The 18175-nt window shown below is 39.6% G+C and overlaps 1 protein-coding gene across 2 annotated transcripts in view; it reads right to left on the reverse strand.

Moving 5' to 3' along the window:
• SLC35F1 (solute carrier family 35 member F1) overlaps positions 1–18175 on the reverse strand; it is a 288718-nt gene that overhangs the window by 37327 nt on the left and 233216 nt on the right. For both annotated transcript variants that reach the window (XM_042445873.1, XM_042445874.1), the window contains exons 4-5: positions 7359–7518; positions 5859–6015 (exon numbers count right to left, since the gene is read on the reverse strand). In XM_042445873.1, the coding sequence (XP_042301807.1) occupies positions 5859–6015; positions 7359–7518 (317 nt within the window). The remainder of the gene's footprint in view (positions 1–5858; positions 6016–7358; positions 7519–18175) is intronic.

Raw genomic sequence — 18175 nt, forward strand, 5'->3', positions numbered from 1 at the left:
ATGTATAGTCCTTATTATAGCCATATCATGGCACCACCTACTGTGGTCTGTTTCCACCCAGTAGGCGTGTACATCATTCCCATTGGTTCTCCTTGTTCATCCCACAATTAATGATTTCATCATCTCAGCCTTGACCACTTTACAACTGTCAGGTGTGTCCAATTATCCACTCTGCAATTCTTGTCCTTGGCATTCAGCACTTGTTAATTGTCTTACCATTCACACCTGTGTGGTTCTCCATTGGCTTCTGCTGAGTCACTCTGACTCTCACATACATGTTTTATTTCTCTTACTGTATGTCCCATGTTGCTTTTTCCTTAACAATTGGGTAGTTGGCAGAAGAAATAAAAGAGGTTTACAAAAATATGCAATGAATTGTGGAGCTAAACTCAGGTTTGCAAACACAAGATAGTGCTTGTAACAGGGATGGGGAACTTGTTCCCTTGCAGATTTTTTTGGACTCCAGGCAACATTACTGCTCTGAATTAGAAGAGAAAACAGAATTCCTATACCAACTCATTTTTCATCCTGCAGTTTTAAGAACAAAGAGTTGCTACAATGGAAGAAGGGAAAGCTGGAGTGGATTTCTCTGGAGGGAAGTTTTATATTTACTGGCCTTTTTGTCCTGGTATTGAAAATTCACTGTGCTCAGGCACTGTGCTCAGGCACAAACAAAGTCCTCCAGAGGGCTCTGAACGGTATAGAGAGCCCATCTAAAGCAAAGAAACTGCAGAATTGTAGGGGGAAATATTGTTGCAGTATGATGCTGGACAAGATATGAGAAATCAATGAGTGGAATATGGGGTGGGTGGGAGGTGGCAATGAAAGACCCTGTGTTCTCAGTTGTGTTTCTTTCCTCCAAAGGAACATACATGACCTTGCACCTGTAGGGGAAGTCATAGTAAATGTCTTGTAGGTCCTTCTTGGTCATTGGGACAGGTGGTCAAAGGACAAAACAAGCAGTAGAAATATCTGCTCATTTCTTACTACTGAGGGTTGTATATATTAATATTCCTCAGTAATCTGTACTGGCAGCTGAATGTTTTGACTTGTTTATAAAAAATGGAGATGGGGTGGGGAACACTGAGGTTGCCAGATTAGTTAACATTAAATTATTCAGGGTGGTTAATTTGAAAAAGAACAGCAGAGAATTTCCAAAAGATCTTTCTGAGCTGGGAGAATATTCATTAACATTGCAAATATATGCAAGGTTACAATGATGCACAATAGGGGAAAAATAATAATTCAGCTGTACATATACGCTGACGAGGGATGAGCTGACAATGACTGATCAGGAAAATTATGTTGAATAAGTTCATAGTGTATCCAGTGGGGAAAAGGCAGTTTTCATGTACTTCCAAAATAATATTATAGAATTGTTTGTAGACAGTATAAACCCTGTATAAATGTGTCTTGATCTGGAACAAGTCACTGTGGCTTCCAAGTAGAGAACTGTGGGGAATACTTGTCATGCTGTTGAAAAACCAGATAGGACTAAATAGGATGAGCACTGACAAGACTGAAAAAGGTATTTTTAGACTACAATTCCTGGATTCCTTCAACTGGCCTATACTGGGTGTGAATTTTGAGAGCTACAGCCCACCAAATGTAATGTTTTCAAGATCTATACGGTACTTCCAGTTGTACCATATGCAGATTTATTTATAACTGTTGTACCAATAGTTCTTTAGTTTAGCACTGTTCAACCCTGAAATCCACACCTTTAATCTTATGTCTGTGACATGACTGTTGCTCCAGGTTCAGCTCTCAGTCTTCAGAATGGGAGCAATACAAACATCCCTCCATATCCCCAGATTCTTTATCCACAGATTCAAATATCCACAGCTTGAAAACATTTTAAAAATATATAAATGACAAAAAGCAAATCTTGATTTTGCAGTTTTATATAAGGGACACCATTGTATTTAATGGGAGTTAAGCATCCATGGATTTTGGCATCCATGGGAATGGTCCTAGAACCAAGTACACATCAAGGGCCCACTGTAATAGAACAGACCTGTTATGAAGATGGCTGAGAAAGTGTACACTGGAAAGCAAACTTTTTTACAGAATCTAAACCCTTTTCAGAAATGATCCTTCTGTGAGTGTGTGGAGGAGAAGGTGGCCCACTGTTACCCCAGGTCTGTGCCTGCTCTCTGCACATTTAGGAAATTCATAGTCATGCCAGCCAAGAGATTCTGAGAGATGCCATCCAAAAATGTGATCCCTCGTTCTATACTTCCATATACAGTCGGCCCTTCTTATACACAGATTTTTTATACATGGATTCAAGCATCCATGATTTGAAAATGTTCAAAAAAGTATAAATTTCAAATATCAAAACCTTGATTTTCCATTTTTTTTAAATAAGGGACACCATATTGCTCTGCCATTATATTTAATGGGACTTGAGCATACATGGATTTTGTTATCCACTGGGGATCTTGGAACCAAACCTCAGCGTATAACAAGGGTCCACTGTAACTGGAAGTGATTATTGAGGTTCTGTCTTCAGATTTTTACTAAATGCACTGAAATCAAATGACATAGCAGACACTGGGGGTGGGACTGTCAGCCATGGCCACCACAAGTTCACTGAGGAGAGCTGTAGTGTGAAGCTGTAGTGTGAAATTTATTCCCTTTAGGCTAATTTTGCTCAACAGGGGAAAAAAAAACCATCTTGTTTTTCCTATAGATAGCGGGAGAAAATAGGCAAACAGCTGTGAAATTTCATACATATTTATATACAGCACATAGGATAATCTCATCATTTTGTGCAAAACATTAGGTTAACAATACACAAGTAACAAATACATTATAATTTTCTCCTAGTTGTGAGGATAAAGCTATCCTCCCCAAAAAGGAAGATTAAGGTAACGGCAATACAATCCTCTGGATTAACAATAAAGTTAATCTCTCTGACACTAGTCTTTGCAATATATTTTTTTAATGTTTCTCAATCTGTCTTTACCATATAGAATTTTCTCAGAGCAGTGCCCTGAGTAGATTCAATTTGATTCTAATCCCTCCTGGAAGACAAGAGAATCAGAGCAGCAACATCATTTAGTGAGAACTTTAATTATACATTCTCTTATCAGTCTAAATTTCCAAGTTGCATTTATATGTTGATTCTCAAGCATCTTACTGAATGAGCTCAGGGGAAACTCATGCCTAAGCAGGCTGCTTGGTGTCCAAACATGTCGGTTTCAGGCACAACCCTGAACTGTTACTTCTTGTGGACTACATTCCTAGAATTCCCCTTGCTAGTAATAATAATAATAATAATAATAATAATAATAATAATAATAATAATAATTTGTTTTATTTATATACCGCTATTCCAAAGATCATAGCGGTGAACAGCAAGTAAGCCAATTAGCAAGTAAGCTAATTTGCCCCCAACAGTCTGGGTACTCATTTTAGCGACCTCGGAAGGATGCAAGCCTGAGTCGAGCTTGGGCCCTTTTGTTGGTCTTGAACTCGCAACCTTGTGGTTTTGAGTGAATGGCTGCAGTACAGGCATTTAACCACTGCACCACCAGGGCAGTATGGCCAGTAGCTATGACTTTAGTGATTTGGAGAGCTTTGATCCAAAAAAATTAAGGACCTAAATTAAGGACCTCTTTTAAAAATCCATTCCCACTTACAAATAATTGTATAATTATAATGACATATGCACTGTAATTATACTTTGGTTACCTGCGAAGACCTAGTAGAATTATTTTCTACAGCATTCTGTTATGATGACTGCTCATAGTCTGAGACACTTTAAAATAGAACATTTTAAAAATACAGATGCTGGCAGAAGCCCTATCCCTGCCCCGAGTCCCTTGCAGGGAGAGATACATACATAAAATAACATGAAATATAATAAAATGCTGTGAGTGCCAATGTTCATGCAGTCAAAACTGCACTATTTGATTCAAATGCAAAAGGAACGTATTAGAAGACTGTGGGAACTTGTGCTTTGGAGAAACTACAAAACAAAACTTTAAGGGGAAAACTTTAGTGGGAAAGAAGCATGCAAAGTAATCTAGTGATGACTATGCCCAGTTAACCCAGAATATGGATTGCTGAGGGTAATAATAGAAAACTAGATGGGAGAGGTAATGGAGGGAATATGGTGGAGGAGGACAAAGAGGGCTAACTGGAATGATGAAGAGAATCATTCCATACTGTAATACTTTGTTGTACTCATTACAGTTCACATTTATTTACCAGAAGTGGATGACTGAAATTTATGGATTTCTTGCATAGGCTTTATTACTCTGAAAGGATGAAATAGGATAATGCTCACACTTTATAAACTAGTCTCAGTTTACGGCTCTTCAACTTGTTGCTTGTGGCCAATATGTAGCACTTCAATCCTGCTAATATGACTTGCTTTTAAGAGTAACCTATATGCTACTTTACAAAGACCTTTATTTCCAGGTTTGCAGTTGTGAACACAGTCCCTTACTATCTCATAACTCTAGAGAGGATAAATTTTGGAAGTTTTGAACTTTACACAGTGTTTAATCTGTTTCTAGACCAAATTCAAAGGTCCAAGGCTGACCTTACAAAAGTCCTATATCGTTTAAGACCTTGGTATTTGAAGGAAAACCATGTACGGCTATGCTGCATGGGCATTAAGGTAAGGATATCCACCTCAAGTGGATGGTGCATGGTGAGAGAAGTGTGAAATGTTCTGTTCTCTCCAGGGAGGCCTGCCTGGTGCTCACACTCCTACAGTTTTGGCATCAGGCTAAGGTTATTATAAATTAAAAACAACAACTACACTGAAAGTTGCTATATCAGAGACAAGGAGCCCTTTCACTCTATATGCAGTTATACCACTATGATCCCACTTTAACTGCCATGGTAACATCCTATGGAATCCTGGGATTTGGTGAGGTGTTAGCACTCTCTTGCTGACAATTCTAGATACCTCACAAAACTTCAAAATACCAGGATTCCATACGGTGAAACCATGGTTGTTAAAGTGGAATGATAGTATTATAATTGTATGATGTGTAAGGGCCATGGGATTTGCTGGTTAAGGAAGAGAAATCTCAGTCAGAAAGCTCCTTTAGTGCCTCTGACCAAACTACAAACCCCAGGATTCCATAGGATGCCACCATGGTAGTTAAAGTGGAATCTGCACTACTTTTTAAAAATGAGTTTTTCCTTAACATAAGGGAGTGCTTTGTGATATGTTCTTCCCATTAGAGACATAAACAGTATAGTCCATTAAGAATAATGCCACATTATTCTTTGTGCATATCTGAAGCACTTTGCTGAAAGTACACTCATAGCCTTATCACATTACAAAAGTAAGCTGAAAAACAAAGGGAGATGGTAATAAAAACATTCTTTTGTCACACTGAAAAAAATAAGTTTGGCAAAAGGCATGTTTTTACAGCCATTTCCCTCTGGAAGAAGCATGGAAATGCTTTGAGGACATGCAGAGCAGTAAGCAGAAAGCCACTTTTATACAGGGATGTGAATCCACGCTGGGAGAAGGTGTAGAACTTATTTTATAGTGGATTTACCACATGGAGGTCACCAGTTACAAGTGGGATAAACATGGAAAGAATTAGCACCTTGTTGGTCCTCAGCTTTTACAACCGACTGTGTATCAATACAGTCAATAATTCTCTGGAAGCTGTAAAACTGAAAGATAATTTTTTTGCCTGTCATCAGGTATCTTGTCTGGAATGAAAGGATAAGATGAACCAATGATGGTATAAAACTAGATGGTCTATCAGCCATTTAAGCTCTTTTGGAAATGATTGTGATTAGGAGATTTCTAATGAAATGGTGAACTAAGTGGCAATGACTTGCTGACTGTGCAGCCATAATGCCTTTTGTATACTTACAGCTGAATTCCACTGAAAAAGGATCCAAAGAGGCCAATCATGCCGAGGAATTCCACTCGACTCAGGTTCCGTACGATGTACTCTTCACAAACATTGGAGATGCCATAGAGAGTAGCTCCGCCTAGTACTAGAAGATCCCCTATAAGTTTATTTTCACCTAGGGGTAAAAGTATTATATGTATATATATCAAAGGGCATACCATAATTTGTTAGCAGAAATTTGGCTTCAGAGACTCATTTGTATCCTAAAATTCTAACTGCTGATCTATTTATTTCTTTTGAAGGCAAATTTACACATCTATGCTCATTAGACCAAAACAGGAGTAGGAATGATATTTGGCCCTTTCAGAGGTTTCTAATGTGGTTTTTGAGACACCCATCATTTGCCCAGAGCTCCCAGTAATTCCCCTCAAATTTCAGCTAAAAACCCCTAATAGATTCAGCAAACTCAGTTAAAGTAATGATATTTCAGGGGTGAGGCACCAGATCCTGTCTAATCCTGGAAGCTAAACTGGGTCACTCCGATTAGTATTTGGATGGGAGACCACTAATAAATATCAGTCATAGTAGGTTATATTTCAGAGTAAGGAACTGGCAAAACCACCTTTGAGTATTCCTTGTCTAAGAAAACCTGATGAAATTCATGGTTTCACCATAAAGAGGAGATTTGAAGGCAAATACACATACACATTTGAGGAATGACACCCCATAACAGCACCCTCAACAATGTCCCAAAAAGTAATCAGAAGTCAAAGCGATGCCACTTCTAGTCATGTAAACTGACAATTTCAGTGGGACATGATGGTCTTCTGGAGCTTCAGACATGAAGGAAATGGTGCAGTGCAGTTCTTTTGGGCTCTGTAGCGTGCCTTGGTCTACACCCATCATCAAGCTGGTATTGTAGCCCCAATACAATTGAATTTTATTCCCTTCCTTTACAGCTCTTCTAAACTCCAGTTCCAGAAGGTTTATCACACCTCTGAAAAATGTTTTAGGTACTGTATTACACAGGCATCCACGCTCAAGGGAGGAGATCACACCTCTTGTGATTCTGCTAACAGAAGCAGTTCTGCCACTGAATTCTCCTACTGGATTTAGGTCATGTCAAGCATAGGACAGCTATTAGAGATTAAACACAGAAGTCACAATTGTTAGCATCCTAAGATATGTGAATGGAAAGAAATTCAGAGATGGAAATGTTTATTTCCTTGCTTCTCTTTTGTAGCTGTATTTCCCTCTGGTCTCACTGTTAAAACTGGTTCTTTTCCTATAGCTGTATGTATTTGCATGCAAACATGTATGTATATATGTATTTATTAAAGTGTTTAAGAAACTAAACTTAATAATTCAGTTAATAAGTAAAACATTTTGGCTTCTGCCTACTTCAGTTGCTTAAAGCGAATTGTATTTATTTAAGCAATTGAGGAAGGCAGAAACCAAAACTTTATTTATTAATCAGACACATTTCCCCCCAAATGAAAAAAAATTGCAAACACCCACCTGCCCCTTGTTGTCTTCCAACCAGGACATCGGTTCCTGCCATGCAGCCCATGCCCAGAATGCAGACCACAATGCCGACAAAGTGTACTGCCTTGTACCGTACCAGGAGGAAGAACCAAGAAAGTAATATCACAACTGGAATGACAAAACAATCTAGGAGCTGCAAGAAAAAGAGAAGGACAGCTGTAAAGAAAAGCACTGCAGTGCATCTTACTCTCAATGGAGGCTACAAATCAAGAAACTAAAGTAGAACAAAGGAGGACAGAAACAAATTGACAGACACATAGTTTAATGGATCAAGGGTGAGACTGAGAAATTTGCAAGTTTCTTCTGATACCCAACAGAAGTGCCAGGTTTGAATTCACCGGGTACTAACAATCCTTTTAAAACTGGCCCTAAACAGACCTTAGATCCTGTAAACAGGGCCAGTGTCCTTTGGGAAGGAAATCTATGCTTCTTAATAATGGCATCATCTAAGCAATATTACCATCATGAAGAATGTTTGGACAGCTTTTGAGAAGAAACAACTGTCAGTTATTGAAACAAATGATAACACCAACAAAGTTATTCCTCCTTGTCATATTCCAACAAGAACTCCAGAGTGAAAAAAGAGAATGGGAAGTTATCAGTGTATATTGATTTGTTTGCTTATATAATGGTTTGAACAGCATGTTTAAATAAGAACTCTCTCTCTCTCTCTCTCTCTCTCTCTCCCCCCATAGGTTTGTTTCTCTATGTGTGCTCATATGCATGTATGTGCCCATGCACACACATGCAGAGAGAGAGGGGGAGGGGGAGGACAGGGAAGAAAAGGAAACAGAAAAGGAAATGCTGCATATACCACACACCTTTGAGAACAATTTACCTCAGCCACATATCTGCCACTTTCAGGCAATATAAGTAATTTAGGTAGTATTACCTACAAGAATAAGAGCTTTATTTTCAAGAATATGCCATTTTTGATCACATAAACACTGCTCTGTTACATCTGGGGACATTCCAGTGGTATACATTCTTTATTGATGGCTTGATCTGCTTTGTAATGGGATTTGTTTATTAGTTTGTTTTGCACCATATTTAATGGTTTTGGGAAACTTCAGTGTGGCTATTCAGCAGCTTGTCTGATTTGGAAGACACTAACAATAGTAATGCTACCATCAGCATAATTTCTTGCCTCATAGGAACAAACGATCTCACCACCATGAAAAGGTAGTAGCATAGCAGGCTATGAAAAGTTAGATACATACATTGTTCATAAATTGTGGTAAATTCATAATCAGAAAGAAAAGACCTCCATGATGACATAGCAGTAAAAATCTCAGTCTTGATGGAAATTACAAATATTTGGGATTATTAGAATATGAGGATATTAAACATAAGGGAGTGGGAGAAATTACTAGTACTGAGTATATGAAAAGTGTGCTGAAGGTTTCAAACTCAAAACTTAATGGTAGAACTATAATTAAGTTCATAAATTTCTAGGCCATGGCAGTTATTTGATCTAGTGCTGGAATCGCTGATGTGACACAAGCAAAGGTAGATGCACTGGACAGACAAACTCTATAAATTATGACAGCAAAATACTTTACCATCCTCAAAGCCCTATTGATTAGCTTTATCTACCATGTAATGTTGGTGCCTAGGGATTCTCACAAGTGAGACAAACTGCTGAAGAACAGAAAAGAGTTTTGAGTGAGCATGTCAAAGAATAGAAAGGAAAGCTATTAATCAATAAATATAGAAAGAATTTATTGAACACCAACGAAACAAAAGATACTTTTAGAAGGAAAATGATGAAAAATCACCGTGAAGCCTGCCCCAACCCCCCCCCCCCAATCCATTACATGGTCAGTATATTAAAAGTACAGAGGGAACTACTGAGAAGGGGAACATCTGGAAGTGGTCACTGAATGGAACATTGAAAAAAGAAATGGAGGAGTCCATATCTGTAACATAAAAGCAAGCACTTCAAACATATAGCGTCCTGGCAAATATTGAAAAAAAAAAAGATAGTAAATATCATCTATGTAAAGAAAAAGACACAAGATAAAATGTGTGTGTGGGAGGGGGTGTGCGGGAAGGGAGTATAGCAATGTTTTCAGTTTCTGAAGCTTCTAAAGGGAAACTTATTTATTTAGGAGATGATGACATGAGCCCCAATTCTTGTCATGACTGCATTAATGAAAAGAAGTACATGCATAGTGGCTTGGTGAATAGTCACTATTGCATGTGTCTGCAATCACTGTTGCCGCTAATGCCAGTCCTGGACTTTCTTTCTCTGCATGCTCCTTAACCTCAACTCCATGCTCTATTGCTTTATCACATGACTGTGCGATGCCAGGTCTGTAGCCAGACATTATCACATGTAAATCTAATGCTACAGCTGCAATATTGGCAGCAACTGCCAAGAAAAGCTTGTCAGTGAAAAAGTATGCAATAGTCACAGATGGAGGACAGATAAGCTACAGGCCATTCCTGCTCTGGGAGAGTGGCAGGGGTTTGCCCATGTGCTATTGGAGAATGGGAAAATGGCTTGTGTAAGGGAGTATTAGATACTTCCTTATCCACTGTATTAAATAGCACAACCACGGGTATAATGATGAGTTATGTGCGTACAACAATCCAAGAAGATTCCAGCCTATATTTTCATTAGGAAACAGCACGATTTAATAGGTCAAAGAAATTCCCAAATTCAACTCCTAAATGTCAGATGCTATAAACAAGAGAAAAGGTAGTCATGCTTCATTGTTATATGCAAAGAGGAAAAAAAGAAAAGAAAAGAAATACTGCCCTAAATCCAATTATTACTTTCAACTAGAGTAGGCCCATTGAATCAGTAGGAACTTGGCAAATCAATATCTACATACATTCTGCTGATTCAGTGAGTCTTCTCTCATTCAGATACATGATGGACTTTCAACCACTGATCTGACATTGTATGGATTAAAAAAAACACAGTGGAAGGAAGGTATGTGAACAAGTCTGTATATTTTCTATCCACATTATAGCATTATTTGTACCAAATATGAAGGTTTCAGGATTTGGTTCAGTTTTGAGTTACCAAAATGGCAGATTTTTAAACCTAAATAATCAGAAGGGGTTTCCTGATGTGGTCAAAGGAAAAAGCATGCATTGGAGTTTATACAAGAGAAAACTGGCTTTTTGGCAAGTAAATCAATTGTCATTGCAGGATGCACTACATTAAATATAAGCCAAGGATAGCCAGTGGCTTTGTTGCTACAGGGCGGCAACTCCACCCTTGATTTTCATGGCATCCTCTTCTGCAAATCCTCCAGGTGTTACAGAAGCCATCCAAGTACTGAACCTTGTTTCCAGTATAGCCTCATATTCCAATATAACCTAACTAGCTACTACACCACCTAGAGCCCTATTGGCCATCCCTGTACAGAGCCAGCTATGATATGAGCTCAGTTTTGGCTCTAGCCACCTCATCAAGGGAGCAGGGAGAATAACAGCTTGGAGAAGGCAGATAGGCAAATAATAAAAATTTCAACAACTACATTTAATTTGGAAATATATTCACATATTAAGCACAACCATTTTATGCCAAAGCAAATTGTATTTACAATCTTTTACCTAGTGGTGATTCCTGTTTACAGTCATTAATAGCCAAACATGACTCTTCTCAACTACTTTTTCAGTATGGCAGCACCCCAACTAAAGGGTTTCTGAGGTGCTGCAGATCAGGGTGCTGGGAATTGACTTCTGCACTGTTGATCCCAGGCTGAATCTGCACTGCAGAATTAATGCAATTTGACACTGCTTTTACTGCCATGATTCAATGCTATGGACTTCTGGGATTTCATGAGATATTTAGCCTTCTCTGTCAGAGAGCTCTGGTGTCACAACAAACTACAAATTCCAGGATTCCATAGGATGGAGCCATGACAGTGAAAGTGGTGTTCAACTGCATTATTATGCTGGTGCAGATTCAGCCCCAGTCACAAAATGCATTGAGACAAGCAGTTGCAGCAGAACCCTTAGAGGCCTCTCCCATTGCCTGTTCTTGAAACATCATGTGATGTGCTAGTGCTGTAAACATCATTTCTCCAATTCACAAGTCAGCAGAACCCTAGAAGCCTTTTGGCTGGGGCCCTGGCAGGCTGAAAAGTAGGGTTTTGTAACTATGGGGCTCGACAGACGGGCAGAAAGGAGCGGCAAGATGCCACCCCTTTCTGCCCTGGAAGCAGGCCACAGCAACCATAAGGTGTATCCTGCGCATTGCAGAAAAAGAAGCCCCGAAAAGGGGCTTCTTTTTGCGCCCAGGACGGTCACCATTGGCATGCTTGCACGCTATGATGATACCCCTCATGCATTGCACTGTTTGAATGTGGCACATGAGGCACATCATCAGCACACATGTCATCTGAACGCACGCATGCCAAGATGGTACCCGGACAGTGCGGTAGGGCTCGGGAGTGCGCAGACTCTCCACTCTCCCAAGCCCTAATTTTGGCCCCAGGCTGGTGCATTATGCCAGTCTGTACCGGGCCTATGACAGTGGAACTCCATCACTGTATTTACATCTAATGAAGCAGGATCTTGGTCTCAGCTCCCCTCCTCCTTGATGGCTTCAACATTTCCAAATATTTTACATCTCAAATGGTACCTTAAACAAATGCAGTAGCGGTCACTCAGATAGAAAGTTATCCAGTGTATTTATGGTCAGAGGAGGAACTGCAGACGATGAAATTAAACGGACAAAGCACTGACGGTAAACAGTGATATAATTAACACTGGCCATTAATAAAAATTGGTACTGATAACACAAACATCCAGAAACTAAGGCTTTGGCCATTTGTTTTTGGTAAATATATCTATTCCTTTTGGTGGTATGAATCTAAACTATAGGTACAACACCCCCCTTCCCGATACAGATATCTAAAATAGTCTTTGTATGGTATGACTTTTAAGAAAAACTGTTATATTAAACAACACTGCTCTTAAACTAACATTGCAGGGCTTGGGACATTTAAATCGTTATGAGAATCAGATTGCTTGCCATTATTTCTTGTTCATTATTATAAAGAGCATCAATATGCATTTCTTTGTTCGTATCTTTGTGTGAGCAGAAAATAGATAAAATATATACATACACATAGAGAAATGTGCAGTCCATAATAATGGAAATCAGAAATATTTCCATTTACTAAAGTCAGATGTGTAAGGCACCATATCTATGCCATATAAAAGGCTGGTTGGCCTCCCTTTTTGCTTTTCAATTAACCAGAACAGAGAAAGCGAATGGGCAAATTATACTAAGCACTTCCCACCATATATCACAGCCTGCCCTGCTTAATACACCCCTTATCCTCAACAGCTACATTTAATAATGTTAAAATAAGGGTGATATGATTGTTTTACATAGCGGAACAGCCGTTTTGTCTAGCCATTAAGAAAGAGCTCATTTGAAGTAATAGAGTTGCTATTCTATTGATTATGTCTATGCATAATGTCGCCTATAAAGGGCCATTCAAAAGGCCTTGTAGCTGCTTTCCATCTTATTAATAGTGTTCATATCCAGCTACTTAATAGAGCCAAGCTGTTATATAGCAATTTAGCTGACCAGAGTATAGCTCATTCACTGAGCCTGAAAATTGTTGCCCTTATCCAGTGACATTCTTCTGTCTGGAAAACAGCTGCTGCCCATGTGTAAGAACCAGTCTGGGGAGGGAAGGTCCCCAAGAGCATTTTGATGTTATCAGCATCTTCAGAGTTCAGGATGCGGTGCTCCCATTTAATCTCCTGGGAAAGGAGGAGGAAAAAAGTTTGGTCTGTACTTGGCCTAGTGGTACTAAAATATTCAGAGGTCCAGATATTGGGATCAAATATTGTGTGTGTGATTTCAAGTCATCTATCACCATATGGTAATCTCATTAAATCCATAAGATGTTTGTAGGTAGACAATACTCATTGTTTGCCATTGTCTTCCTCTGAATATAATTTAACTTAACAGCATCTGATTTCCCATGGCTGTCTGTCATTCAAGTCCTAACCAGATCTCATCCTGCTTAGCTTCCAGGATCAGACAAGATCTGATATCTTCAAGTTATTTAGGCCCTTGAGCCAGCCTTAATATCAAACAAATATTTATGCGTATTGTAGGCCTTGCAAAATATGATGGTCTTTGCAACAAGTGCCTAAAAAGTGGAGCAAAATAACAGGGATAAGTCTCTCCTCCCACCCCACCCCTCTCAGCCAAAACTGGGAGGAAGGCTGGGGTTCAGCTTCATTTACCAGAGATTCATGAAACAAATAAGGTGCCCAGCAGAATTGTTGGCCACTGATGTGTCACTATGATTAGTATTTACTTTTTGGCAGTAAAGTATTTGTGACCCAACTCTGAAGTATGCAATAAATAAGAAAAGGGTGATCTGAGCAGGGTAGGCTTGCCCTTTAGCCTAGCTTAATTTGTGGGTGGGAAAGGGCAACGCCAGCCCAAGAAATTTTCCAGTGGCAGCTGCTTGCTCCCATGTCAGTGAATCTGCTCTAGAATCATAGAATCATAGATTCTAGTCTAAACTGTAAATCAGGTATCCTCCAGTGATGAATTATATGCTCCAAATTAAAAGGCGGCAGCTTGTTTGAGAGGGATGGAGTCCCATATCTTTGGGACTCCATCCCTTGAGTCTGTCATCATGGTAGATCCAGCAACTGTAAGTTATACTACATGTGGGAAACATTTGAGATAACTTCTCAAAAGTTCAGGTTAAAAGCCAGAATGCATTTCCTATCCTACTATCAAGTAATCCTGGTGATTTTGCCTCTCCCACTTCAGATACAAAAAACAGATGGACAAGCGAATCGGAAGACTACAATCTAGTTGAGAAGGCACAGGATAGGCTGCGTAGAACAGAGTTTTCTCCTCTGAAAATCCTCTGCTGCTTCTTGTCGCTTACCACTTGTCACTCGGAATGACTGCTTCATTCTGCCTAATAGTAGGCCCAGACCTGGTGAGGGAAGGGAGAAATGCCCCCAATAGCCCTTAGTCTTGTTGCTCTTAGTCCCTGTGAATTTCAACTGTTGCCTCACTATGGGTCATTATTTAAAATGGCTTCTTCTTCCTTGCCACAAGGGGGCAGGGCTGTCAGCAGCTTAAAGTCTGAATGTGCCACTTTCTTATCGGTAAAAGTGGCAAGAACGATGATCCACCTCTGCACCCCCCAGGCTCCATAAGACAGCAGCATGCACTCGGGCTTCTTTAATCCCTATGTATCCACATCATGTTTGTTCCAAGCATTTTTCTATGCTATTGAGGGGGAGGTGCAACCCTCCAGCAGTTGTGGCACAACACCGATAATTCTTTACCAGCTGACAACTTCTGATAGTCACAGATTTCTCATCTCTGCTCCATACCCTCTAAAATCTCAGAGGTGAAAACCAGGACTTGATGCTTCAGTGGGGGCAGTGTTCCTGAAGGTGTAGCTATACCCGGATCAAAATTAGGGCATTGCCCTCTAATAAGAATATTGCCCCAGCAAATGAAATTTTCTTTCAGTTCAGTTGTTCACAAATTGTTCACAAATGGAACATTTGTGAACATAAATAAAAATATTTGCAGTGCTTACATTCCTGGGTAATTTTGCCTACCATTTTTCTTTTAGACTGAACTGCTAAATGTTTAGCTAGAGCTTTAGGCTACTGCAATAGTAGACATTTCAGGACTGAAGGAAAATTTCATTGAGGACAAAATTCTTATTTGGGCCAAGGCCTTTGTTTTGCCTCCCCCCTGTAGTTACTGTCCTTGAGTCTGTCATCATGGTAGATCCAGCAACTGTAAGTTATACTACATGTGGGAAACAACAGAAAAAATGCAGCCTGAACCAATCTCCATATAGAAAACTAAGTGAGCCAAACCATACACTGCAAGGTAAGTCCAGCAGATAACACATATACACTGGCACTGGTAAGTAGTGAAGTGCTTATACAAATCAGAAGGCATTTTAGCTAGAATTACAAACAGGGATCATCTACCACCTGGGTAAATGACCACCTCACATCAATCCTCGCATGCTCATTACAATATTATAAACAAGTACTGTATTATATAACTCCCCCACTTCTCTCCTGCATACAGAAAAAAGAGAACAAACAGCCAGAGATACCTAAGTATGAATCCACAAAAGGAAAGATATGATGAGGAAAGAGAAAAACATTGATGTGCGCACACCTGTGGACAAAACAAAAACAGGAAGGAAAGACACAGAAAGGGAAGTAGAAATAAAATAAGAAGGATCTCTTCCCCAGCCAAGACTATTCAACAGTGGTTTCCATTCGCAAAAACAGGAATACTTAGGGCTGAATACTATTGATTAGCCCCAAGTAAAGCAGACCTACTGAATTAATAACTGAATGGTTTGCCAGCATATAGGTATGCCCCAATGGTTGGATGAGTCTACTTTAGCAATATCAACAGGACTGAGGCCTCAATTTGTTGCTGGTTGTTCTGATCTCAGGATGCATGATAGATAGAAAATTTCTCTCCCCTTCCAAGATTCTAGCTTGCCTTATGTTATGGAAGGAAAAAGCAGTGGCAGTAGGGAGCTGTGCTTTCTCTGGATCCTGCCACTGTGATTAGTGAGGGAAGACAATGAAGAAAGAGGGAGGCTGGACATTTTCTTCTTTGTGGTCCTAATTATTTTCTCACAGTGAATTTCTAGTGCAGCCTGAGAAATCTAAAAATCATAGTGTCTCATCAAGATATTGTGACTCCTTGTGGATGGAGACAAGGCAACAATTGTTTTAGGAAGTAAGTGTGTTTAGAAGCATTAGCTGCAGTGATCATAAGTCTACAAAATGTGTGATGCATACATCTAAATCTATGAAAAGGGAAAGCTTGGGGATCGATACTACACTGGGGCGAAAAATGCTGATCTTTAGCAATATCATAGCAAAATGTTGGTCAGCTAGCTCCCACTGGAATTTAAAGAAGAACCAGCTGAGCTGATTCTCTGTCATCGATTTCCCTTGCTCCAATTACAATTGTCCATTGCCATGTTGGGCAGCTCATTAGTCCTGCCCCCCAGCAAACTATGTGAAGATCTCATTCTCTCACAGCTGTCGTTTGTCAGTGATTGGTCCTGAGGTACGGTAGCAGCAGTTGCAAGAGGAATTAAGATTTAGTCCAGGGAGGGATTTATCACCTGCTACCTCACCTCTTCTAATTGGCAATTTCCCCTCTGGTCATGTCTAATGTGACAGATCTGGGAAATGCTGATACTTGACATAACTGCAGGCTCTCACTATAAAACAGTGCTCAGAAAATCTCCTGGCTCAGGAATGAGCAGCTCTAGTTTGAAATTTCAAATCTGTCAGCCATGAATATCTGAAAATGCATGGCACTGTTTTTTGCTGATTGTAAACAGGAGCAACACACTCACCGTGCATGAATTCTACAAGGTAAATACATAAATAAATGCACAGTGAAACAGCAAACATCACAGAAGGAGGAGATGCTGAATAACCATTTCTATTTATTTTACCTTTTAAATGTTTGCTTTGCTTTTTGTGCCACTAACTTCATCAACAGACATATGTTCAGGTTTCCCACTGAAACAAAAAGATAACTGAATATGCTGTGCCAAAAAAGGGAGACAGGGAAGGTCTAAAAGAAAGCAGCAAAAGAACTACATCTACTATAGCTGGCCCTAACATTAGGTGGTAGATGATGGGGAGCAGCGACTAGATGTCTGAGGACAGAACTACGGATTGTGTGTAGCCTGACCCACATTTTGTAATGTACCGTGTTAGCCTCAGAGAGGGTTGCCAGACTGAAATGTTTCCTGTACGTTGTGCAGAAGAGGGAATTTTAGCAGGTGTTACTTGTCATACAATCAGGTTAACAAGCAATACCTGCAGAAATGCCTCCTTCTACACAATCATTAAGGGTACAGGAACTTTTTCAATTTACACACACACAACAGAGGGGGAAAATGTTTTGTGCCAATCTTGACAGCCAGCATACTGGTGTGTTTATATTGATCATTATCAATGATAAAGATTCATAATAGGCAAAAGCCAATATCAACAGCCAAGCCATAGTTCTCTTGGTGCTGTATGCTAGTGCTAAGAGTAAATTATGCTAGCAGTTCATTGTTTTTTTAGGGTTGCACAGTGGTGGTCAAGAGAGGCAGGCAAAGCTGAGAGACACGTGTGTGTGTGTGTGTGAGAGAGAGTGTGTCAGGGTCAGAGAGAGAGTGAGTTTGGGAGTGTCTTTGAAATCTAGGTGTTCTGGGAAAGATGGCTTAGTCAATTGTCTATGCTATGGAACAGGTTATTATCTAAGAGGCTTTTTTTGCAGAACACCAAGGCCCTGAGGACTTCTCCCAATAGGCAGACATTAGAGAAATAGATTAATTAGGATGAGAAGTCGTCTTGTCTTGACAATGATTATGATAGCTTTCCCTTCCCTTGCTGCCACTAAATTTATGGACTTTTTCATCTGCCTCTGCCATGTTGCTGCACCTGCATACACCAGAAGAATTACCTAGGGAGTAAGAATACTTCAATATCCCTAATACTTCCATTTCACAATTTCAGAGCATGACACACAACCTGACACAACATGAAGCCACAAGATGCTATAGATAATAGCAAATAATCATACTGTGTGGTAATCAAGAAACTAATCCTATTAAATAGTATCAAAATTATATCCTTATGAAAACTGTATCTATCTTTGTGGGTAAATGTCCTTAAATCTTCAGGTGCTTTGGTAACATGCTTTGTGTCCTTTCCCCAACAATGCAGTCACCATTTTGATGTTGAAATGACTAGAAGACATATTTATGGGAGGC

Source organism: Sceloporus undulatus, chromosome 1, assembly GCF_019175285.1.
Source record: "Sceloporus undulatus isolate JIND9_A2432 ecotype Alabama chromosome 1, SceUnd_v1.1, whole genome shotgun sequence".
Lineage (NCBI taxonomy): Eukaryota > Metazoa > Chordata > Lepidosauria > Squamata > Phrynosomatidae > Sceloporus > Sceloporus undulatus.